This window comes from Mustela putorius, unplaced genomic scaffold, assembly GCF_011764305.1.
Source record: "Mustela putorius furo isolate JIRA1106 unplaced genomic scaffold, ASM1176430v1.1 tig00003858_pilon_pilon_pilon, whole genome shotgun sequence".
In the NCBI taxonomy this organism is placed as follows: Eukaryota; Metazoa; Chordata; class Mammalia; order Carnivora; family Mustelidae; genus Mustela; species Mustela putorius.
Genome location: NW_025422010.1, coordinates 6,051,354 through 6,077,252, shown reverse-complemented (window position 1 = coordinate 6,077,252; position 25,899 = coordinate 6,051,354). Strand labels below are relative to the sequence as shown.

General features: G+C 38.4%; 2 protein-coding genes across 9 annotated transcripts in view; both read left to right on the top strand.

The window, feature by feature from the left end:
- SEH1L (SEH1 like nucleoporin) overlaps positions 1–12,373 on the top strand; it is a 29,053-nt gene extending 16,680 nt beyond the window's left edge. The window contains exons 5-9 of one of the 2 annotated variants that reach the window (XM_004742668.3): positions 1,556–1,654; positions 6,252–6,392; positions 7,336–7,493; positions 8,871–9,021; positions 11,699–12,373. In XM_004742668.3, the coding sequence (XP_004742725.1) occupies positions 1,556–1,654; positions 6,252–6,392; positions 7,336–7,493; positions 8,871–9,021; positions 11,699–11,894 (745 nt within the window). In that variant the 3' untranslated portion in view covers positions 11,895–12,373. Of the gene's footprint in view, positions 1–1,555; positions 1,655–6,251; positions 6,393–7,335; positions 7,494–8,870; positions 9,022–10,067; positions 10,544–11,698 lie in introns of those variants that run through there. The other variant, XM_004742669.3, reaches the window with a different exon arrangement.
- Positions 12,374–16,278: 3,905 nt separating this feature from the next.
- The window catches only part of CEP192 (centrosomal protein 192), a 123,942-nt gene continuing 114,321 nt past the window's right edge, over positions 16,279–25,899 (top strand). For 3 of the 7 annotated variants that reach the window (XM_004742667.3, XM_004742664.3, XM_004742665.3), the window contains exons 1-4: positions 16,523–16,682; positions 17,337–17,507; positions 21,502–21,669; positions 22,692–22,817. In XM_004742667.3, the coding sequence (XP_004742724.2) occupies positions 17,398–17,507; positions 21,502–21,669; positions 22,692–22,817 (404 nt within the window). In that variant the 5' untranslated portion in view covers positions 16,523–16,682; positions 17,337–17,397. Of the gene's footprint in view, positions 16,683–17,336; positions 17,508–21,501; positions 21,670–22,691; positions 22,818–23,661; positions 25,799–25,899 lie in introns of those variants that run through there. The other 4 variants (XM_045065348.1, XM_045065349.1, XM_045065350.1 and 1 more) reach the window with 4 other exon arrangements.

Genomic DNA, 25,899 nt, shown 5'->3' with positions numbered 1-25,899 from the left:
TTGGTCTTTATTTTCATGCATCTTGGTTTCATTGTGTGTTAGTCTTTGCTTGTTTTTTTGTAGTTATGAACAAGAGTAGTATTTATAGTTAGGAACCAGTATTGGTATTTTTCTACTGTTAGGCGCTCTGTTTTCTTAGTAGCACACTCTCTTACCTAGTGCTTGGCTGAGTTTCAACTGAGTAGGTAGAGTGTGTTGGCAAAATTCCCTTGTAGGGAGTATAAACCAAGGGAACTGGTAGGCTGGGGTATCCCTGAATTTCAGGAGGACTTGACTTTGGGGATGGAGCACCTTAATTTTTGTTTCTTCTTGTCCCTCTCTCTGCCAGTTTTAGAGTGTTGTAAAGCTCTATTAATAAAGAACTAAACCTTTTTTTTTTTTTTTAATTACCACATTCTGTTTTCAACTTTATGAGGTTGGCAGATGACAAGGTCAGAGGTTTAACAAGGGGTTATGTTCATAGGGATATTACTTAATCTGGATGAGGGAGGCAAAGGAAATCAGTATTGAGGTAACTAGGCATAGAAATTTAAAAAAAAATTCAACTTAGAGTTCACTTCAGTAGAGGTCATGCTTTTATTATCTTTTGTCTTTTTAACAGACTTTATTTATTTATTTATTTTTAAAAGATTTTATTTATTTATTTGACAAACAGAGATCACAAATAGGCAGAGAGGCAGGCAGAGAGGAGGAAGCAGGCTCCCTGCTGAGCAGAGAGCCCCATGCGGGGCTTGATCCCAGGACCCTGGGATCATGACCTGAGCTGAAGGCCGAGGCTTTAACCACTGAGCCACCCAGGCACCCCTCTTTTGACTTTTTTAAAAATGAAGTTGACCACAAATGAATCTAAAGAAGAGAATGACATGTGGGGAGCATGCCTTCTTGAGGGTTGATCTTTCTCTGCTTTTCTTCCTTCTGTCAGGGTTTCTTCTTTTTGTACAAAGCACTTAAAATCCTTTTGCCATGAATTGGTCGCCATAGGATTACTTTTCATTTCATAGGTAATGACCAAATCTTTCAGGAAGAAGAATTCTAAGACCTCCCGGCTCTTTTTTTTTTTTTTTTTTTTAAACTCTACTGAATGCTTGAAACCTTTTGGGAGAAGAGCTACTTTTTTAAAAAAAATCATTTATTTAATTAGAGAGAGCACATGAAAGAGATTGTGCATGAGCAGGAGGAGGGACAGAGGGAGAAGGAGAGAGAGAATCTCAAGCAGACTCTGTGATGAGTGCAGAGCCCGACATGGGGCTTGATCTCATGACCCAAGCCAAAAGTCATGAGTCGGTTTCTTACCCTTGAGTTACTAGACGCCCCAAGAATTACTGTCTATTAGCAAAAGGATGGTATTATTTGTCCCCATGTTGAGCATTCTCAAGGACATACCTTTCCAAGGTGTGGCTGTGTCAGATGTATGGCAGGGATCTATCTAGTCATGGTAGCAACATGCTTATTTGTGGGTTGTAGAGCTTCTTGATGCCAGGTTTTTCTAATTCTCTGAATTAGATGTATATTAACTTGATAATTATGTAAAAAAGTTTTTACTTTTCATTTCTAGCTCTCGTGCTCATTCCCCCATGATAGCTGTAGGAAGTGATGACAGTAGTCCAAATGCAATGGCCAAGGTTCAGATTTTCGAGTATAATGAAAATACCAGGTTAGTACTGCTTTGGTTTTAATTAGTGTCCCAAATTGCATTTAATTTTTAAAAATGTTATTTCTTTATCCATTCATTGAATTACGCATGATTCATTACCTATTTACTAATTCTTGTGCTATGCCAATTTCTGTGCTAGGCTCTGATAATATAAAATTAAATGGTATAGAAGAGAAGGTGACTGATTTTCCAGTATGTAGCATCTCGCTGGGAAAACAAACAAAAATATTAAAGTGATGATGAATTTTATAAACTGGGAGAATTGGGGTGTTAAGGGTTTACTATACCTGGGGGGGAGAGGGCCAGGAAGGTTCTCCAGACAGAACTTAAGGGGTGAGTAAAAGTTAGCCAAAGAGGGCAAAACATTCCAAATGGAGAAAACTACAAATGATAAGGTACGTGAACAAGAGAGAACCAATATATTTTTATTGTAGTTGAAATGAAATAGGCAAAAAGGAGTGTGGTGAGAAACAAAACTTAGATCTGTGAGACCTAGTGTTCCATGTTTAGATTTTATTTTATGGGAAATGAGAAGCCATTGAAAGATTTTTGAGTTGGGGAATGATGGGCTTGCATTGTAGTTTAACTCTTCCATAGTTATGGAAAGTATTTTTGAGGGCAGAGGTTGAGGTGGGAGATTGTAGTGGCTTTGGGATAGAGTCATGGCAATGGGGATTGAGAGAAGTAGGCAGTTGGAGAATAAATTAAATGGTATGAATAGGATCTGATGACTGGATGTAGAAGGTGAAGAATGGGGGAAGCTTTTGAGATGACTTTCAAGGTTCTGGCTTAATAGTTCAATGGATGGTGTGTAATTTCTTGAAATAAGGGCATCTGGAAATAGGACAGATTTGAGTAGAGTATAGCAGCACATGATGGAAAATTTATGTTGGGTCATGTTGTGATACCTGCAACACCTCTTAGAGCTGTAAAGAGGTGTATTCAGAGTCTTATAGGAAAAGAGAGCACATATCAGTTGTTCAAGTGGGCTTCACATGTGCTAGACAACAGTCTTGAGTCGAGGAACCAGATATTGGGCAGGACCAGAAGCAGAAAAGAACTAGAGTTTTCCCCTTATCTGTAGGGGATATGTTCCAAGACCACCCAGTGGCTCCCTGAAACCTGAAATAGTATGAAATTGTATATACTCTGTTTTTTTCTATACATATATATCTATGATAAAGTTTATAAGTTAGGCAGAATATGAGATTAACAATAGTAGTTAGTAGTAACATGTAAGAATTGAAATAATACACTGTAAATAAAAATTATATGAATGCAGTCTTTCTCAAAATATCTTACTGTGTTGGACTCACACTTCTTCCTGTGATGATGTGAGATGATAATGTGATGAGATGGCAGGAGGGGAATGGTGTAGACCTGTGACATAGCGTTAGGCTACTGCTGACTTTCTGATGATATATCAGGAGATCATCTTCTGGATGGCAGTTTGATCGTGGGTAACAAACTGTGAGAAGCAAGACTGGCTAAGGGGGGGACCGCTAATTCCTTTGGGCTTTGCAATTCAGAATGTTTCTAGGGTTTTTGCAGAGTTCTTATACCAGCTCTCTAACTTCCCAGATTATTGATTTCTTCAGAGAGTCTGTGCTTACACAGTGTTGTCCAATAGAACTTGCTGTGCTGATGGAACTGACCCATGCCTATACCAGCTAACGTACTGGCTACTAGCCACATGGCAGCTGTGGAAGCTCAGAATGTGCTACTACAGCGGCAGAACTGCATTTGTTTATTTTTATAAATTTAAATTTAGATAGGCACATGTGGCTAGTGGCTGCAGTATTGGCCAACATAGTTCTAGATTATAGGAACCTTCCTCTAGAACTTCTGAGGCTTTTGTAACCTTTTAAGCTACTAAAGCTATGAGCAATATTAATAGCACATTTTTTTAAATAAGCATTTCTTAAAAGATTTTATTTGTTTATTCATGAGAGGCAGAGCGAGAAGCAAGCTCCCCACCGAGCAAGGAGCCTGATGTGCTGGGATCATGACCTGAGCCGAATGTAGACACTTAACTGACTGAGCCACCCAGATGCCCTATAAACAGTTTTTTCGATTAACATATAATGTATTATTTGCCCCAGTGGTACAGGTCTGTGAATCATCAGCTTACACATTTCATCACACTCACCATAGCACATACCTTCCCCAATATCCATAACTCTATCCCTAACCGCCCACCCCCTGCCCTATAAACATTTTAAAAAAAGATTTGAGAGTGAGAGAGTGTGCACATGCATGACAGGGGAGGGGTAGAGGAAGAGAATCCCAAGCACACTCTCTGCTGAGCATGGAGTCTGATGCAGGGCCCGATCCCATGGCAGAGATCATGACTTAAAACAAAACCAAGAGTTGGATGCTTAACCGACTGAGCCACCTGGGTACCCCTAATAGCATATTTTAAAGAGGCTTCATGAAGAGTTAATATTATTAAAGTAATTTCTTTCAGCCTTAGCTGAACAGAATGAGTTTGGAGGCATAAATCGAAAATTTAAAAGGGGGATCATTTCTAAAACATAGAAGAATGAAAAGTACTTCATAAATAATATTTGAATAAAGGGATAAGAACTTCTAGTTAGTTCTGAAAGAAAATACAGGGCAGATAGAAAAGAACCTAAAACTTAAATGAATTCAGTGATACAGATAACCGAATGAATCTCTTAGCTAGCAGAATAAATCTAGATTAGGAGCTGGATTTCCTGCATTATCTCCTATAACAAGGAGCCTGGCAGCAGAGCAGTTCAGGTGTCAATTAAGCAGCTCACTTGGTGCAGTGGTCTTGTTATTTTCCTTTTTTTTTTTTTTTTTGCTGTCATACTTAGCGTGTGGTGACAGCTCCCTCTTAGATCACAAGAGCCTTTCTAGGTTTTCACATGCAAATACAAAGAAGGGCATTTGCTTTCATGTCTCTTTATATTAGGGAGAGAGAATATTTTCTGAAAGCGTCTTAGCAGGCTTTTTCATTGGGTCCTCTGGCCAGAATTGGGTCACTTACCATGCTTTAGATGCAAGGGAGTCAAACAGTAAGTGCCTGGTATTTTCTACATATGACTGGGAAGTGGCATTGGGTAGGTAAAGGTGTCTGTGTGTGAGTGTGTGAGGGATTGACTTAGGAAGTTAGCAGACCTTTAAGTTCACCCATTTTTGGATTTTTTTTTGGTCTGGTTCTTTGAAGCAAGAGTTGTTCAAAAGTTCTTATATAGATTGAACATGTTAACATAGAGTGATAGTGGACTGTGTAGCATGAAGTGATGAATACTTAGTTGATATTCCTGTAAGTAATAACACCATTTAGTACACAAGAGACATTTGTCCAATTAACTAGTATTGGATATTGTTATTTCTTTGGTGAGTGAAAATATTAAGAAAGACCTGGTCTTCATAGTGATGTAAGTGCCTACTTTTATATAAGGCATTTTCACATATTTTATGAAATTCAGATTCTAACAGTCATCTTATGAATAGGGTAGGTAGCTTTTATATTAGCACCATTTTATAAATGAAGAAACAGATCAAGGTAAAATGATTTGTCTAAGATCAAACAGAAGTCAGGAGTAGAAGAGTAGAAGCAGCAAGGCTGTGGCTTAGATTACTCAGGGTGAGCAGTATAGGGTGAGGAGAGGTTAAGGAAAGAACAATGAGGCATGCCCTGGCTTGGAGACATTTGAGAAAAATGTTGGGGTGAAAAGAAGGCCAAGCATAGAATGTTGGGAACACTAGTATTTCAGAGGAGGAAGGTAAGGTAGGTGCCTCTCTCTGACTCCTCCGTTACACACAGGATTCTGTGCTTCACTTCTGTCCCTGATATTCAATCGATGACATAGAAAAATGGAATAGGAAAGTCTTAATCTGTTGTTTCCTTCATTGTTTTCTTCTCTGTTTGCAAATAGAGAAATAGAATTGTAGGGATGAAGTAGACTTTGGTATAGCTTCCTTTATCCCCACTAAAATTCTTGCTGTTATCAGGTTCATTTTTCAATTTATGCTCAAGTACTTAGGAATTGAATTACTCTTTTCTTGGAATTAGATACTAATGGCTAATGAATCAGGATCTCATTTAATAATTCAAGTTTTTTAAAACGGTTCTAAGGTAAACTTAGGAAGTCAAAGAAAGAAACCCAGGCGGCTTTATTAGTTTACTGGTGTTGCCGTAACAAATTACTACAAACTAATGGCTTAAAACAGAGATTTATTCTCACAGTTCTGGAGGCCAGAAATCTGAAATCAAGGTGTAGTCAGGGCGTGCTTCCTCCACAGTCCTTCCTCATCTTCAGGCTTCTGGTGGCTTTGGGAGGTCCTTGGCATGTGGCTGCGTAAGTTCAGTTTCTCCCTCTGTCTTCAGATGCTGCCTTCTCGGTCTGTTTCTCCTTTTCTGTCTTTTATGCAAATGATCCAGGATGATCTTATCCTGAGATCCTTAATTATATATGCAAAGATCCTTTTTCTAAATTAGGTCACATTTCTGTTTCTGGGGTTAGGCCTTGGCCTTATTGTATACTGCTGAGGTAAACACTGCTTCAATGTGGATTTTTTAAAATTTTCATTTCTGAAATTTTTATCTGAATTGGTTTTTCATTAGGAAATACGCAAAAGCGGAAACCCTCATGACAGTCACAGATCCTGTGCATGACATTGCCTTTGCTCCAAACTTGGGAAGGTCTTTCCATATTCTAGCCATAGCAACCAAAGATGTGAGGATTTTTACATTAAAGCCTGTGAGGTGAGTTTTTGAAGCAATTACTAATTTAAAACTATTCTTAATTTTCTTCCATGGAGAAGAGTGAAGAGGCAACTGTGAACTGAAGAATGGATTCTTTATTGAACATTTTATCTACAAATATATGAGTTTTGGGGTTGGGGAATGGAATAAAGACAGGAGATTTATGTTTTCTTTAGGCTGATATGATTTGGATCCTCTGAATATAATTGGTACTCTGTAAATGTTTGAACAAATGAGAGGTGGGAGTTTACTTAGGAAAATTAAATTAGCACTGAGACATTCTTGTGAATAATCTGTTCAATCTTTAGTTTTGGAATTGTGAGTTTCAGTTCTTTTCCTTTTTCCTTCCTTTCCCCCTTCTATTCTTTCCTTCCTACAGCTTTCCTTTTAAAATTGTTATGTATTTTATTTCTCAGTTTTGTTTGGGGGAATCCTCTTTTGTTTTTTCTTTTTTCTTTCTTTCTTTTTTTTTTTTTTTAAAGAGAGAGAGTGGGTGGTAGGGGGCCCAGAGGAGCAGAGGAAGAGGGAGAGAGATAATCTTAAGCATGCTCCAAGCCCAGCTTAGAGTAGCCATGAGGCTTAATTTTGCAACTCTGAGATAATGACCTGGGCTGAAATCAAGAGTTGGATGCTTAACTGACTGAGCCACCCAGGCACTCCTGTTCCTTTCTTCCATGAAATAATTACTGAATAATTTTTATGTGGTAGGGTCATACTAGGTGCTGGGGAGTCAAATGAAAGCGACATGGCCCAGCTCTCAATGACGTAAGGTTGGAGGGGTGTGGGAGGGAAGGTGGTAGTTATGGATATGCACGGTTTTATAATGTAATATGGTAAAAATAATATAGTATGTGAGACCATTTGTATTTTTAAAATTAGAACTTTGTATATGTGTGTATAAAATCTTTAATCAGCATTTTTAGGGAAGTTTTTTTATTAATAGGAAAGAACTTACTTCCTCTGGTGGACCAACAAAATTTGAAATCCATATAGTGGCTCAGTTTGATAATCATAATTCCCAGGTCTGGCGAGTGAGTTGGAATATAACAGGAACAGTGCTAGCATCTTCAGGAGATGATGGCTGTGTGAGATTGTGGAAAGGTAAGATTTTAATGAAGGAATTGTTGCTGTGTTGGTTCGTCAGAATTTTCACTTAGAAATGTAAGTTCAGAAATACTTCGGAAAAATTATCTTTCTACAGTTACTTAAATTGATGTCCTAACATTAATTTGTGTTATTTTGAACCTCCATTCATTTACTTAGTTCATGGCAGTTAGGACTGATTCAATTGTTTTTTAAGTTTCCATGTGGAAAAAAGCAACTTTTAAAACTAAAAGTAATTGTAACAGAATATGCGGTTTAAGATACTATTTGCTATATTATGCAGTATCTCCAAAAAATACCATTTGCTATATATGTAATCTGTGTGACTGCTCTGCAGACTCAGGATAGGACTACAGACATCTCCTATTAAATAATTGCTTTTAGCCAACCAGCCCTTCATAGGATAAAACCCAGTATATACCCCACTTCCTCTCTGCAGCTCTCAGAAGTTGAAGCTTCTGGCCACTGATTCTGAAAGTTTCTTGTGCCATGCTGAGAATTCCGTCTAGTAACTCAATGCTGACTGGTTGCTGCAGCATGGTCTGCACTTTTCCATGGAAGTTTATCCATTGGGCGGAGGTGTCTTTGGTCCTTGTACCACTCTAGTTGGTGGTATCCCACTTTTAGGATCCAAACTTAAGCTTAGTTCATGTACCTTGAGCAGTCACTGTTTCTCAAAATGCAGTTTGACCGAGTCTCCCATGGCCAGTTTTAGGCTGTGGTAGAACCAGCCCAGACCTCAATTTCCTCAGTGTCATTTGATATCAAGGGCTTTGCTTCCTTTTCATGCCTCTGGGCTTTAGTCAGGACCACACAGTTCCACTCAGGCAGGCTCCCTAACTTGAGTTTCCTGGACCCAGTGTCTCCAGCACTCTGTTTTGCATTCAGAGAATTAGGCCATGTTGGGTAAGCCACTCAAATCCTAAAGGTTTGTTACTTACATCCATCTCTGAGGACATTAGGTACCCACATGATCTGTACTTGCATAGCTAAGAGGATAACTCCCATTACCCTCCATATACTTGTGATTGAAATTCATTTTCCTGAAGATGAAGAATTTATTTTGATAGTAAAATGTTAATGTGGTAAATTAGAGAGTAGTCTTTGTTAATATTTATCTTATAAGGAAGGAGAATGATAAAATTTTTTTTTAAATTAGTTCTTGTAAAACTTTACAAAATAATTGTTAAAATTGAGAGATATATATATTTCATTTTAAATATGTCTAATATATCTTGAGAGATATGTTATAGTTTTTTTATTATAGTTATTTCTTGTTTTTTTTAAATTATAGTTAAAGGACTTGACCACAAATTTGTGCCCTTGAGTTATAGTTGTTAGTCATGTTAATGTATTTGACCATTTTCTTTTCAGCTAATTATATGGACAATTGGAAGTGTACTGGTATTTTGAAAGGTAATGGGAGCCCTGTCAATGGGAATTCTCAGCAGGGAAACTCAAATCCTTCCCTAGGTTCAAATATCCCAAATCTTCAAAATTCATTAAATGGATCTTCTTCTGGCAGGTAGGCTGATTTTTGGGACAACGAGAAATTAATCTCCTTTTCAAATCATTCTGGTAGGCATACTATAAGTCTGTGATTTTGTGGGTTTTAAGATTGAATGAAGAAATTCATACATAAGTAGAAAAAAATTCACTTTGTTAGCTCTGTGTTTAGCTTATGTGGCCATATTTATAGGTAGACTGTTAACCTTTAAACTAAACTATATTCTGAAATTTAGTGGTCTGTCAGAAATGTTTATAACTTTAAGATTTTACTTTGCTTCTAAAGTCAGATGAAGAGTAAATCTGGCATAATGCCAAGGATTTTTTTTTTTAGTCCTAAATGAACATGAGTATGTTAGTGGTAGTAGTGCAGCCTTTAAATTAGGTCAAGCTGAAATTTTAAATAAACTGCATTAACCAAGGCTTTGTAGAAGAGAGTGAGTTAGATGTGGTTTTTTTGGTGTGTGTTTAAAACTTCAATGGATATTTAAGAGGAAATGGTAAATTCTGATTTCTTGATTTTTAGAATTTTTAACATATTTTAGATTCTTGCTTATCTTAATGTTTGATGTGATCTCAAGAGTCATCCTTTGTTTTTATATTCAAATTTCAAATATGTGAATTGGTAAGATAAAGTTATTTTAATATGCCTTTGTGAATAATTTGGAATACAATTCAGGAAACTTCAAAGCACAGCCTTAACAAATTGTCCTGTGGTTATCCTGTTGTCATCTTACATAACAGAATACTATTTAAAATTTCAGCTATTTTTATATTGTTATATTTAAAAAAAAAAGTCCTTAAATCTTTTGAGATTTAAGTATTTGCATGAAAACAATTTCAGGTTACTACAGAAAATACCAGATTATAAAGAAGATTTCATGAAACAAAGGATACTACCATTAATTAAAAAAAAAAAAAATCTGGTTTGTGGTTGCTGTCTGTACTGCATATATTGTAAAGAGCTTTGAAGTTTTGATCTGTATTCTTATTGTGCCAATAACCGTGTGTGTTAGATCTGTGATGCATTTTTCCCTTCTCCATTTGTATTATGTCCTTTAACAGAAAGCACAGCTGAGTACCAGCTAACTGGAGTAACTTTGCTGTTTTGCTGCTTGTTGCATGCACACAGGAATGGAAAGCGAGCTCCTTTTCCCCTTCCCCAGCGCCGTTTGACCTCTCCCAAGATACACCAGCAGCCTGCTTACTACTAAACGCAATCCAAAAGGCCTTTAAAAATCCAGTGTATATCATTTTTTTGTACTAGCAGTTTATTGACACTATTTGAAGCTTTTGAAATATAAATGGAGAGGCTTTTTGTTGAGACATTGTCACCAAAACAATTTTTTGAAATGTTCCTGAAACTAACATGGGTTTTAAAATTAAAAGGATTGTTACTATCCTTACAAGCAGTTGGGAGGAGGGTAAATATCACTTTATTCCATTTGGAGAAAATAGACTTATTTGTTTTGTTTTCTAAAACAGTAGGCTAAAATGATGAATTTTTATAATTTGAAGGTTGAATAAATATTTTTCATAAAGATTGTTTTGAGTGCTAATTTGTTTACCTTTTGTAGAATTGGTTTACACATGGTATTATTTAGTACAACTCTGTCATTTCTTTGTAATATTTAAAAAATATTAGTAAAGGAGTGAGAGAAGTAGTAGTAAAATGAAAGTGATTTGACTGTACAGTTTGCGGCCAAATTAAACATTTGGTATTGCTTCATTTTATAATTTGGTAGTAAAATGAAGACATCTTTGTAAATTTTCAATTCATATTCACTAAAGAGCTTAACGTTTCTAATATGTGCTTGTATATTTTTTTATGGTATGATTCCATGGCTTAAGTTTTTCTTCAAAATTTGGAAGCCTACCGTAAGAGGAGCAGTTAAAAATTTGCTAAAATTGTGCATGCACATTAACCTCCACATTCCAAGTCTCAGGAATTTAATTTACTTGGCTGCTTCATTTAGTTCATATTCTCTAGAACTTTGACCTTAATGATAAAGCTATAAGTCTTTGCTAAAATGCTTAAGTATTACGGGTAAGTTATAAAATGGCAGAATAACAACAAGGACATATTCTTTGAGCTCTTTTGCTTAACAAAATTTTGTACTATTTAAGGTTTTTGCAGAAAATCACCTAAGTATTTTCAAAGATTGTATTTCTTCAGAAGTATATTGCAATAGCTGGCCATACTATATGAAAGTATATTTGGATTGGTTCTCAGTGTCATGTATGCACTAAAAAACCTGTGCCTCCTGCTACTACAAACGAAGCATTGCTTAAAATAAAGAAAAAGCTTATTAGATTTGTAAATTTACAGGATAGCATCAAATATGTTTCTGAAAGATTAGAAAATGTTTTAAATTATAAAATGTCTTTTTTTGTAACATTCATACTGATAATTTTTTTTTAACATTTTAAGTTTAACAGATTGTATTTCTTTCTTTCAAGTTTCTATACTTGCTTAAGCAAGCTTGATTTGAGTAAGGGTCTTGATTTTTGCGATTATGTTCTGTTAGTTTTGGCATGAATATACTAAAGCTTTTTTTTTTCAGCATGTGTTTTCTCCTCTTTGGTTCTCTTTGTATTTACTACTTTTCTCTTTTTCTTCTGTTTTTTCTTTTTTTTTTTTTTTTCTGTTGTTTTTGTTTTGTTTTGGTGTTTTGTTCCTGTCTTCATTGTTTCAGGTATTTCTTTCCCCCTCTGGATTCCCCACGGGCTGGATCGAGATGGTCCAGTTATGCCCAGCTCCTTCCTCCTCCTCCTCCTCCTCTGGTAGAGCACTCTTGCGATGCTGACACTGCCAACCTCCAGTATCCTCACCCTCGCAGACGATCTCTCTCTCGGCCTCTTAATCCCTTACCTGAGAATGAAGGGGTTTAAAACACTGATTTAACACTTAAAGGCCTTATTCAAGTGCTTGTAAATGCTTTCATTCCTGGCTGCTTTTTGTTTTTCTTCATTTTCTTTTAGAAGATTTTTCTAACTTAGGGTCTGTCTTGCATGTATTACACCAGAACACAGTGTTTTGGAACCTAAATGTGTTTGTGCTTCTGCATCAAAGGAACATTTGCCTCACTGGTTGATAACCTTTGATGAAATGAGATAAGTACAAGTAACATGAACTGTGAGTTACAGTAGCTGATTTCAATTTCAAAGTGCCTATTCTGTAAGTTTTATTTTGAACTGTTACGGTGTTAGTTTTCTTATGGTTTGTCATTCTGGTTCATGTGAAAGGATTACCATAAAGTTCACTTTGCCTTTGAGACGTACTAAGAAATGTTTTACATTTTACAGGCTATTGTTGCAACCAACTAGTTTGTAAAATAAATCATTCCTGTGTATAAAGCAGCAAAACAAAATAATGACTGTTGGGTCTTTTTTTTTTTTTTTTTTTTTAAGAAATTGCCTTTTACTACTTGGAATTATTGTTTAAAGCTTTTGTAATTATTCTCCAAGTAGATTATTTAATAAAATATATTTTAAAAGATATGAATCTCTTGCCTTATGAAAAGAGAATGTACAGCTGGCCCTTGAACAACATGGGTTTGAATTGCACTGATGTACTTATACATAGGTTGATGGTCTCCCCCACCCCCCATAAATGCCGTTTAGTACTGTAAATGTACTTTCTCATCTTTATGATTTTCTTAATACTTCTTTTCTCTAGCATACTTTATTATAAGAAAACATTAGTTTGTATAACATACAAAATAGGTGTTAATTGACTGTTCATGTTACTGGTAAAGCTTCTCTCAACTATAGGCTGTTAAGTTTTTTTGGGAGTACAAGGTTAAGCCCAGATTTTCAACTATGCGGGTGCATGGCACCACCTAAGCCCTAGTTGTTCAAGGGTCAACTCTGTTCTATTTGATATATGATAACGCTTGTATCTCCTTATAATAGTACATTGCAAAAAAAGAAAGAACGAAAAAGAAAAAACCCAAACAATAAAAAATTGGGAGATGAGCACGACATTTAGAAGGTAGAAGGTCAATATGTAGACTAACATCTACAACTGACACATGTTGACTTCCAATCTAATTACACATTATTTTTTAATACTTTAAAAATTTGAAATCAGAAAATAATTGACAATAATTATGATAAAGTGATTAAAACTATGAGACTAGTAATATTCTTTTTAGTTCAGTTTTCTTAAGAATTGCCAAGGATTTAACTTTTCCTTAGGACTAGAGAAGGTGTAATTTGAGTAGCATTTCATATGTGTCTCAGTTAATCACATGTAGGTACAATTTGTTATAACCATATAATTTCTTATCAATTTTCAAAGACACCTTTCCTTTGTCTAGTGTCATACCCTTGAAACTTCTTAACCTGCAAGGGATAAAGAGCTAATAAGAGAATAATTTTAACTTAAGGAATATTTGAGTTTTGTGGTGACTGATTAAAGTGGTTTTTTTTCTGTAAAGTTGTTAGTATTTTAGCATTTCAATGTATGGAGAAGAGCCTTTTCCAGATAATTCTCAAAGGTCTTCCTTCTGTTAAAGGACTTGTTTTAGACTTGTTAGCTTTGTTTATGTTCAAAGCAAGGGGTCTAACTTAAGGCTGAATCTAGCTAAGAATTAAAAATTCATGTCTTTGAGATTTCAATTGTAGAGGTGCATGGGGTTAGAATGGGCAAATGAAATGAGACAGATTCTCCAATTTAATGAATATCGGGCATCTTCTACGTGCCAGATACTGTGCTGATACATAAAACAAAACAAAAAACGAAATGTCTGCACACAAAGTTATTCTAGTGGGAGAAGCCTTTTACAGAATTTACAAAAAGTAACCAGGATTCAGTTGCATAATAAAGGTCGAAACACAGAAAGTGATTTATTTGGTCTGACCAGGTTTGGAAACAATGTGGGAGGGTATTCCACAGCCACCCGAGATTGAGCAGTAACAGGTCTGTGATGCCCTTAGATGTCCGGGGCTGCACACGTGCTACACTGACTGGCTCAGCATGTGCCTACCCTACGCCGGCAGGTGCAGGTAACCCGTTGAACTCCATTCATGATGGGCATCGGGGATTGCAGTTATTCCCCATGAACAAGGAATTCCCAGTAAGTGCGGGTCATAAGCTTCTGTTGATTAAGTCCCTGCCCTTTGTACACACTGCCCGTCGCTACTACCGATTGGATGGTTTAGTGAGGCCCTCAGAGTGGAGAAGTTCAAGCGGAAAAGGGTAGGAGTTCCGAGGTGATAGCCCAGCGGTAAAAGAGGATGGGTTATTTCGGCAACAAGGTATAAGCATTAGTCTGATGTGAGGTCCATTTGGGGAGCTGGTGGGAGATTAATCTAGAATCAAACTTTGTGGTCACATTGTATGTGGCTTTGTATATCTGTGGCTGAGGTTTGCCACAAAGCAGTTGGTAGAGGAGAACTATGGGAGATGACTGCCTTTTCTTAACTGGATATACATCACTTCTAATTCCTGGGAGGCATCCCTAGCCCTGAGACTTCTGCAAGATCTACCCAGGGTCCTGGGTGATGGACATCAAGGAGGGCATGTGATGTAATGAGCTCTGGATATTATAGAAGACTGATGAATCACTGAACTCTACCTCTGAAACTAATAGTGCATATGTTAATTGAATTTAATTTTAAAACAAAACAAAAAGATCTACCCAGTGTCTAAGGAGATTTGAAATCATTGGGAGTTGTGTGCCTCTTTTTCTTTTGGCAAGTAAGTTTGGATAATAGCTAGTATTTGTTGAGTACGTCCATGTGTCAGTGCTCTTCTAGATACTTCATGTGAATTAACTAATCTCACAACAAATCTCTGAGGCAAGTGCTCTAAGTACCCCATTTTACCTGTAAGGAAATTGGAAGGTTAAAGCTTTTTGTCCAAGGCTGCACAGCTAGGAAGTGAGAACCAGAATTGAGATTTTGGCAGGCTGGTATCAGTCTCTGCTCTCCTGCTTGCAGATACTTTGGATCCTTGTCATTAGAGTTCCACCAGGTTGCTGGATGTTATGGGGAGAGCTTTGGTCACTTGATTTTTATGGAAGAAGGACATTTATTGAGTTGGGTAGAAGGAGACAGGGTAAACGAATAGACATATTCCAGTAGTTCACCTCCAATGTATGCTCATGGTGTAGACAGAGTAGTTAAGATACTTTGTGAAACAGGATTGCTCATTACAGTCAAATAGCATCCTTTTAGTTCTAAAGCTAGTAGGTTTATTTTTCTGGATTCAGAAAACCTTGAGATTTTCTCCATTTACCTTTGTTCATTGAGTGTAGACAAAGGTAGAATGGGGTAATTAGAGTTTGCAAATGCCAAAGCTGGAGGGTTTCAAGAAAAAAATGGCAGGAGAATTGCAGAGACATCAACTGAGTTTGACAGGAGGCTAGTTCTAATAAAATAAGTGTTGAAAGAAGACTCAGGACCAAACCAGATATGATAGGTTGAATGGCTATAAGGTGTGAAAGTGAAGGTAAGGTTAAGGGTAGGAGAAACAGAATGGTCTTAAGGTGATAAAACAGAATCAAAGAAGAGTGAGTTGGTTTTAGGTGGAAAGATGCAGCATTTCTAAAGGCAGTTACCAGTAGAGAAGGTATCCAGGAATGATAATTGAGCAGTGTTTTAGAGGACACAAAAGTAAAGTGATCAAATAAACATGTCATTCCCGAACAGGCTAACATTAGGAGTAGGGACTGTTAAGCTCAACTTTTTCATTTTCTCCCCCAAGTGTGCTGTTGCATCTTAAACATTAAATAACTTGCATGAATGAAGTTAGCTAGCTTTGGAAAAGAGGGACTTTTTCTCAGACTGTATGGAAGAAATTTTGAGAGGAAGGAAAGTAAAAGGCACGAAATTGAATTACCTCTGGTTTCAGTATAGTAGTAGTTAAAGCAGTAGTGGCATTTGTGGCGTAAGGAGAACAGGAAAACGTAGGGAGTAATTAGGGATGAATTATGTCTCCTCAGCTCTTTCCACCCTCAACCAGCCTTATTCCGTCACAAAGAGGCGACTAGGTGGAGAACTATCATGAAGCTTGGATCCTGAGAAATGATTTCCTAATTGAAGCTTTATTGCGGTTTATAACATAAGGCAAATGATGACACATTTCAGTGTCTGCCAAGCAGTGGTAGAAAAGATCCGCATCTGCTCTTGTAAAAAGACAAAAAAATGACACAGTTCTAAACTCAGGGTAGTATCAGATGACTCGTTCACCGCAAGTATTGTATAAGGTGAGTGACGATGTTTTGGGGTTCCAGACTGAATACGGTAAGCAGTCCCCCCCCCCCCCGCCCCGAGTTGGCCAAGGCCTTCATTATTTTGCGTTCGGCTCAGTCTCGGGGGGAAGGACTTTCGCAGTGCACCCAACCCTTCCGAACACCGAGCTCCTCCTCCGGACCAGCGGAGCGCGGTTTCCTCGCTTCAAATTCAGGGACTAGCGGTCCTCGTCCAATCGTCGGCCTCCTGCCCGCCCCGTCCCTCGTCGCTGTCCAATCCAAGGCCAGCTCCGAGTCCCCGCCCCGTTGCTCGTGCCGCGAACAGACGTAAACCTCAGGGGCGCGCTGTACGGCCAGTCCGGGTGGCCGAGGGTGCGGGGGTTGCAACTTGCGCACGCGCATTTGCAGAGCTACCGGGACGCCCCCTCCCCTGGACCTTTCTGACAAATTCTCGGCTCCCGCCCCTGGAGTCGCGGGCTTGGTGAGGAGGGGTCCCTTGTGTCTTGACTGCGGTTCGGCAGGGGGCACGCGAACCCTCTTTCCGCAGGCATTTCGGCCGCCGGGCGGATGGGGCAGTAGCGGTTGGGCCAGGGTCGGGCGCGGGGCGCAGGCTCCGGGCCAGGGACTGCGGGGCACTGGCTAGGGTCTGACGGCCTTGCTCCGGCCGCCACGCAGAATTCCGCTCAGTGAGTTTAATTGGGCGCCTCTGAGAGATTGGCTTTTAAAGAAACGGGTTTTGATTTTGGGGATAACATCCTGGTAGCCCCCCACCCTCTACCACTTCCTGACTTCTAGGGACCAACGCACTTTGCGCTTTGCTTTGGAGTTTCTTGTTGCAGAGTGCTCTTGACCTGGTTGGTGTTTGCTTCATGTGCGTCGTGATAGGCGGTCTTTTTCTCTTTTTTATCCAAAACTGACCCACGAAGCAAGGTTGTTAACTAAATGTAGAGGGGTCTGCTAGTGTCACCCGGGTATTCACTTTTTGTTTTGGTTTCTGCTAGGCCGCGTTCTCATCCACTCCCAGTACCTTTACTACATTCTTTACATCTGATTTCTTTATGAAAACAAACAAAAAACAAAACCATGAAAGAAGACTGTTTAATATCACTATACTTTTGATCTCTTTTAATTACAGACTTTGTTTAGTAAAACATGAGGTCCCTTTCGAAGCAGTCTTTTGGAGAACAGCTGTTTTTATGAAAGTATTTCCGTTTGCTGTTACCAATTTGAGGTCATTGGACTGGAGTTTTTACTGCTCCAAAATCAGTTTTTTCACCGAATTTCAGTTTTGTGATCAAAGTTTACGGTAAGCTTTGAAAAGTGATATATTAAATGCCTGCCTAATTACAGATTATTTCTTAGAACACCAAGAGTAAATGATGAATATTAGGAAGCTTGACAGCATATGCTTTTAAATGCGTTTAACTGTACGTGTAGACTTCCAATTAATGACTACAGTAAATGGTATTTTACATATCCAGAAATGTAATTAAAGCAGTTAAATATTAGTCAATTCAACTGTGAAAATTTGAGGTCTCTACTTTAAGAAAATAGCAAGAGCTATTCCAAAGATGGCTACTTAGTTCAGATATAGTAAAAGAAAAGGTAAGGTTACATTTCCTTCACTTTAGGTGATGGAGGAAGGGTGGGTAATGCAATATAGAGGGAATTTAGGGAATTTTTCCTTCTAGGAAAACTTTAGGAATGTGGTACATCCATGGATGGTTTAAACAATTGTAATCCTTTCTGGAAACGAGAAATTAGATATTGGATTACATCTTAAGGAATCTTCCACTGGCTTCTATTACCCCTGCACCCATAGCCAAGCTCCATCCCAGCCCTTAACACTATCATAATTAATAGGGAGCATAAGTGATTATAATTGATGAGAGTCATCAATTCCGTGAAGGGGAGCAGCTTTATTTTTGTATTTCCAGAGATAAGAGAGTGTGTTTCATGGTTTGCGCTTGGTAATGATTGTTGCATGAATGATAATTGATTAATATCTGAATTTTCTTGGATTTGACTCTAAATAGAAGCGAATCCTTAAAGAATTTGGGATATATTTTAATGTGGTTTACATGTCTATAAATGAATGAATAGCTTAGTGATTACAAGATTGGACGTTGGAAGGCAGGCTACTTGGAAGATTTATGCAATAGTTTAGATTAAAAAGCACAAATGAAGGGTGGGAATGTGCTCTGTATTGAAATAATTTGAAGACATTCAACAGATTTATTGAGAATTACTCTGGGCAAGGCACTGCTTTAAGTAGAAACTCAGTAGTAAAATACGCCAAGTCCCTGCCCTCATGGAGCTTACATTCTAATATGGAGGAAAAAATGAATTAAATAGGTGAATTATATAACATGCTGGATGGTGGTCAGCACCAGAGAAAAAAAAAGCAGGGGAAAAAAAGAAAGCTTGGAGTTGATGAAGAAGATTGGTGAGGGAGACCAGACAGACAGATAAGTGGACTTTTACCAAAAACCTGAGAAAAGTGAAGGAGCAAGATGTGAGGTCATGTGGGGCATCAGTGTGCTGAACAGAGGTTAGAGCCAGGGCACAGTCCCTGAAGCTGAGCCCTGGCAAGTCGTGGGGACAGCGGGGAGGTTAGGATGGTGAGGATGGAGCAAAAGCAAGGGAGAAGAGTAGAAGAGAATGAGATCAGATCGTCCAGCCCTCATTTGGCCATTGTAGGTATTAAGTCTGAATGAGATGGGAAACCAGTGGAGGGTTTTGAGCTAAGGAGTGGCAGTATTTGACTAACTTAGCAGGGATAATTTCAGTGTATGGAGAATAGGCTAGGGGAGGAAGAATGGAGGGGGTGGAGATAGTTATATAAATATAAAGTGTTATATAATATAAAGTGTCTTGTAGTGAGTATCCATGCAGGAGGTAGTGGTGGCTTGACCAAGTGGAGGTAGTGAGAAAATGGCAGGTTCTGTGTATTATTAGGTAAAGACATTGGGATTTGCCTAGGGATTGCTTTTAGGGGGTGTGTGTGTGTTGAGGGGTTGGAGGTGGTGATTAGTAATCAGTAAGGTTTTTGGTGTGAGCAGGTGGAGGATGGATTTGTCATTTTCTCTGTGGGGAAGCTTGAAAAGCAGGATTTTTTGAGTGGGTTGGAAGGAGATGGAATCAAACTTCAGGTTTAGGTGCCTGTTAGATAAAACTAAGTGGAAATGTCTAGTCGGTAGTTGCATATCTCAGTTTCAGGGAAGAGGTCCAGGCTGGAGATATATATTTCATATTGTAATTTAAAACTCTGAAACTGAGGGCAGTCACCTAGAGAGGTTGGGTAGGTGGAAGGGGTCCAGGAGCAACCCCTCATACCTTTACTGTATGGCAGTCCAGGAGATGAGGAGGAACCAGCCAAGGAGAAGGAAAAGAAGCAGCCGGTGAGATTGGAGAACCCAGACAGCTGTGTCTTGAAAACCAGTGAAGAATAGATTTCTTCAGGGAAGGAGTACAAATCCCATATTGTTAGGTCAGAGAAGATGGGACTGAAAATTGACTGTGGGGTTATGGATGTGGCAGCAGGGAGCTCAGTGGTGATGTTGGCAAGTGTTTTGATGGGGCAGTAGGATAAGAGCCAGCTTGGCATGGGTCTAGGAGATGACAGGAGTGGAAACAGATGGCGGTAGTGATTCCTTTGGAGGAGTATGTGGTAAAGGGAGGGCAGATAGAAGTGGTACAGCTGCAGGGGGATGACAGGGTATGAGACAGCGGAAGACGTTTTTAAAAGATGAGGAAATAACAGCATGCTGGTAGGAATGGCTGCACGGAGAAGTTTTGATGATGGATAGAAGGAGGGTAGTCCCTGGAGTGGTTGTCACTGCACTGGTAACGGGTGGGATCAAGTGCAGGTAGAGAGGTGAGCTTCGCACGGGAACCTGGATACTTCACAGTCAGATGCTTTTTATAGCTCTCTAAAAGTCGTAAATATTTTCTGCTCTATAGAGTTAGTTAGCCCATTCTCTCTAATACCGATACTTGAATGCATTTGTCATTGGCCCCAGCATAGTCCGTCATTGGCCTCTATCTCACCAGTTGTGGTAGCTCTTTGAATATCCTTTCAGGTGTTAAGCCCTCTCCCTTCCTCTGTCAGGATCAGTCCGTCCCTGGGCTGCAGCATACTGTCCATACTTCCTAATGTACCTTTTAAGACTTTTAGAATCTGACTTCATGGTTTCATTCACTGTGTTTTTTGTACACCTGTTGCCAAAACACATTGAAGCACTTGTCTATTGCCTCCACACACTTCGTACTTGGGGTGGATTTTGGGGTCAGACCCGGGTTTGAATTTTATTAATTGTGCAACCCTGGTATGTTTAGCTAATTTAGTCTCCGTTTGTTTCTTCATTCATAAAGTTGGGTAAATGAGTTAAGGTTGTAATATACAATAAATCTTAATTCTCTTCCACCTTTGCTCATGTTTATTTGTTATCTTTGAGAGCCCCCTCATGTCATACTTGGCCTGTCAAAGTTCTACTCATTTTTCAAGGCAGGGGGCCTATACTCTCTCATTTATTGAGCCTTTCATGATTTAACTTTTTTACTGAATTCCATATAACCCTTATATGATAAACACTGAAGTAATTTTGAGATTGCATCTCCTAAGTACTGTAATCAGGATTAAGTAGAGCCAGAGTCCAATATGGGCTGGAAGATCTCTCAGTAATACAGATTCTGTGCCAGATGAGTCCTTTGTATTTCCAGAGTAAGTCCTTTGTATACCACTTTCACCATTTTTGTCTTGTCCATGTGCCAGCTCGAATTGATTTAACTTTAATTTTTTCCTTCAATGGACTTCCCTTTTAAACTAACATTTACTCTTCCTTAAGAATAATTTCTGAAGTTAGGGGCTAGATTTTGCTGGTTTAATTTTTTTTTTTTTCCTCTTCCATGTTAGAATGAAGTACTTCCTGAAATCGTCTGTATATTCCTTCAGTGCTGGGTCTCTGCTTCTTTACTAGACAAGTGTAGCAATTGATATTCTTTGTGATAGTAAACCAAGAGCAAATTAATCTGTGTTATATTTTACAAATTTGTTATGTTATTTATAAATAACATTTATGTTATTAGGTTAATTATAAAAAGATTGACATTTGTAGTCTCAGCTGTGAAGTAGCAAAGTATTCTGAGAATTACTTTACCTCCAAATGCTTGTTGATTTTATCCCCTTTGTGCTGTTCCAAGAAAATGATCTATCAGTTTTCTAAAATTTTTGAGACTTTTAATCATTTGGAAAGGTTTTTTAGTAGTATTTGATTTTTAAAAAGCTTTTATTGTTGTAGTGAGATGGAAGATTTCCGAGGAATAGCTGAAGAGTCATTTCCAAGCTTTTTAACCAATTCATTATTTGGTAATAGTGAGATTTTGGAAAATGTCACTCTTCCTTCAAATCTTGGCTTGCCTGTTGCTGTTTCAACACTTGCTAGAAATAGATCCAGTGCTGACAACAGGTAAGAACTTTTAGAACACATGATTTTTTTTTTTTAAGGTCTAGAAAGCCTGCAATACATTGATACTTCTGTAAAAATTTCTCAGCCAAGGGGCACCTGGGTGACTCAGTTGGTTAAGTGTCCCAACTCTTGGCTTTGGCTCAAGTCATGATCTCAGGTCCTGGGATTGAGCCCTGAACTGGGGTCCACACTCTCCAGGGAGTTGGCTTGGGGATTTTCTCCCTCTGCCTCTCACCCTTGCATGATTGTGTGGGTACATGTGGCGGGCTCTCTCTCTCTCTCAAATAATAAATATATTTAAAAAGCTTCTCAGCCAAGCTTGAGCTTTTGCTTTATGTATATTTATATACATAAATTTATATTTATTTATATTTATATATGTAATATGATATGTATATCATATATAAGTATATGATATATGTGTGTGTATATATGGTATATATATTCATATGTATATATAATTGTTATGAAAAACGTATACATTTCCTTACTTTGTTGCCTTAATCAGTAGTGGTTGGGTGGATTTGGAACTGAGTACCAGTGACCTTTTGGTCTACTAATTGTTTTCTCTGTTCATAGTGTTTTGGATTTGTATTAGTTCAGCCTTACTGGCAGCCAGTAATTTGAGTTGCATCTCTGTATGTGATGTGTACAGCTTATCCATCTTGTATGATGTGTAAAGTTTGCCCATGCTTAAATAATCTAACTGCTTTCCTGTCCTCCTCCCAACCTGAATGTTTGGTAAGAAGCATTATCTTTACCTTTAGAATGAAGAGTTTAACTCTGAAAACCTTTAGCTTTAAGATTTCTGTGACTCTTTGTTTAATATGAACACACCTCATTCTTGACATGTAGATTTTCAGCGCTTTGCACATGAGATGATGGTTTTGAATACTGGGGGCCCTATTTATTTTTATCCCCTAGCAATTGGTTTTATAGTCCTGTGGTCCTAATGACATGGTGAATTTTAAATATGCATAATTTAACTTTTAACAAAACAAATTTTTTTTGTATGTGTGTAGGTATTCTGATATCCAGGCATCTTATTTAGTAGAAGGGAAGTTTTCAGTTCCATCTGAATCATCTCCCAGCAGCCAGAGTGAAGGTGACCCAAGAGAGAAGTTACAACTTAGCTTCCAGGATGATGAGTAAGTTCATACCTTCATTTTGTTTTTGCCACATTAAAAGCAGGCCTCACTCAGTCTTATGGAAAATGAAAGTGTGACTATGTCTCTGAATAAGTCTAATTATAAGAATCTTCTTAAGAGTTTTCTTTATATGTTTTTTAGTCTTTCAGAATACCTTTTCTCATTCCAAAAGTAATATAAGCTTATTTTAAAAAGTATAAAATGCAAAGAATTGTAAGGAAGATGCTAAGTCTATAGTCTTACTAACTAGAGAATAGTCACTGGGGCACCTGACTGGCTCAGTCTGCAGAGCATGTAACCTTTGATCTCTGGGTTTTAAGGTTAAGCCCTAAACTGGGTATAGAGATTACTTAAAATAAGATCTTCAAAAAAGTAAGAGAGAATAGTCATTGATTATCTATTTATAGTCTTCCAGACTGCTTGCTTGCTTTCTTTTTAAAGATTTTATTTATTTGACAGAGCAGGAGCAGGGGAAGGGGCAGATGGATAAGCAGACTCCCCGCTGAGTACCAAGACTGACACAGGGCTTGATCCCAGGACCCTGAGATCATGATCTGAGTTGAAGGCAGATGCTTAACCAACGGAACCATCCAGGAGCCCCTTCCAGACTGTTTTCTATGCATCTATACATGTACATACTAAGTTGTGGTTTTTTTTTTTCCTTTACAAATAGGGGATTGAACTGTATTTACTATTTATAACTTTTTAAAAAAGATTTTATTTATTTATCTGACAGAGATCACAAGTAGGCAGAGAAGCAGGCAGAGAGAGAGGGGGAAGCAGGCTCCCCGCTGAGCAGAGAGCCCGATGCGGGGCTGGATCCCAGGACCCTGAGATCATGACCTGAGCCGAAGGCGGAGGCTTAATCCACTGAGCCACCCAGGCGCCGCCATACTATTTATAACTATAAAAAATTAGTGTATTATGCTCATCTTTCAATTATAATTAATGTAGATATATGTCGTGTTAATGGCTGCACTACGTTAGACATTTAGAGTATTGGAATTTTGCTATTACAAATTTACTGAAATTTTTTCATTTGCATACCTAGCAAATTATTGTATTTAGATAAATTCCTAGGATTGAAATTGCTGAGTTAATATTTAAAGACTGCTACAAAGCAGCACATTGCTCTTTAGAAGATTTGTTCCACTTTATACTCCCACTGGAAGATGTACATGAGAAAGCCTTCTCTGAGCCCTCCCCAACATTTGGTGGTATTATTTTTAATCCTTGAATTTAGAAGTAAAAAAACTTGTACACATGCATAAATGCATAGAAGAAAATCTGGAGGGCTATAAACCAAAATGTAAATGGTAGTTATCTCTTGATGGTGGTATTACAGGCATTCTTAAAGTTTCTGTGTTTGAATTCATAATAGAGTATTTATGGAATTGAACATACTTTAATGTTTATTCATTACTTATATTTTTGTTGTGAATTGCCTCTTGGTAACATTTGGATATAAGCACTTTCTATATATTAAAGATGTTAACTCTTTGAATACTCATTCATTCCATGTGTATTTTTGACCGCGTGCCTACTATGTGCCAGGTACTTCTCTAAGTACTTGGGAAATACCAGAACAGACATTAAAACAAAAAGACATTAAAAATATATCAGTTTTATAGTATATTTGAAGGGAAAAGTGCTAGGAAAAAAACAGAACATGATAAGGAGGGTAAATGGGTAAGCTGAAGGAAATGGTCAGTGTGGGTCTCATTGAGGGAGGTGTAAATCTGAGCAAAGACTTGAAGGACGCAGTTAGCCATGTGGACATTAGGAGGAAGAGGACTTCAGGTGGAGGCTGCACAAGTGTAGAGGCACTAAGGTCAGAGCATACCTATGTTCAAACAGCAGGAAGTAGGCTGCCATGGGGTGAGCAAGATTTTGAAAGAGGTGGAAACCATTGAAGGATTATGTTTTAGAAGGTTCACTCTGGCTACAGTGGGGTGAACAGACTGTTGGGAGGCAAGTCTGGAAACAGGAAGACCCCTTAGGAGGTTGGATTATCAAAGCAGAGAGGTAGATGGAGAACAGAAGAGCACCAGGGCCTCATGTCAGTACACTTCATTGTTAAGATGAGGAGAGGAGGAGTAGACATGGAGGCTAAAGATTAGTGACTGGAGGTTGGGCAGACAACAAAGTGTTTCAGAAGCCACAGAAAGAACATATGTAAAAGAAGAGAGAGGGATCCAGTGTGTCAAATAAAATGAGGACTAAGAAGTGACCATTGGAATTTGCGTAGGTTTGGTCATTGGTAACCCTGATAAGTGGTTTTGATGGAAGTAGGAGGAGGCAAGTAGTGTAGGAGAATGAGTTTAGGAGAGAATGGGAGGTTCATTTTGGAGATGGTGAGTTTGCTGCAAAAGGAAACCAAAAAATGGGGCTGTGATACCTGATGAGTAGAGTGTGTCAAGAGAAGTTTTTCTTTTTTCTTTTATGGTGGGAGAGGTTACTGCAAGTTTATGTAGTAATAGGAATGATCTGGAATAGGAAAATCTGATTATGTAGAAAGAAGAGAATTGCTAGAGCAACACTTCTACAAAAATAAGAGGCGAGGAACTAATGTGTCATGGAAGGAATGACTAGAGAGGTAAGACCATGGATAATTCCTCTGTATTAACCAGTGGGAAGGCAGAGTGTATGGGTACATGTCCTGGTAAGAATCTGAGGAAGTTGTCTTTTCAGTGCTTAGGGTCTCTCAGTGCAGTGGGAGACATGACATCAACTTAGGGTAGAGGAGCAGTAGAGAGATGTAAACAGTCATGGGCATGTGGGAGGGGAGGAGAGAGGAAAATAGTGGCATTGTCAGACAGCATCAGGAGGCCCACTCAGGGGTCATGGTCATGAATTTATTGTGATTGTGATGTTATCTCCAACCACATTCAGCTGTAGGGGTGCTGGCAGGGTGTGAGGAGAGAGTTGGGTTTAACTAGGCTTGTAGTTTGATGAAAGCAGTGAGGGATGAGGAAGCTGAGGTGTGTGATGATTGGCCATCTGATGAGGTTAAGGAAGAGGAGAGGATAGTAGAATGGCAAGGGAGTGTGAGATGTGGGGATATGAGTGGATTGGGGGCTTG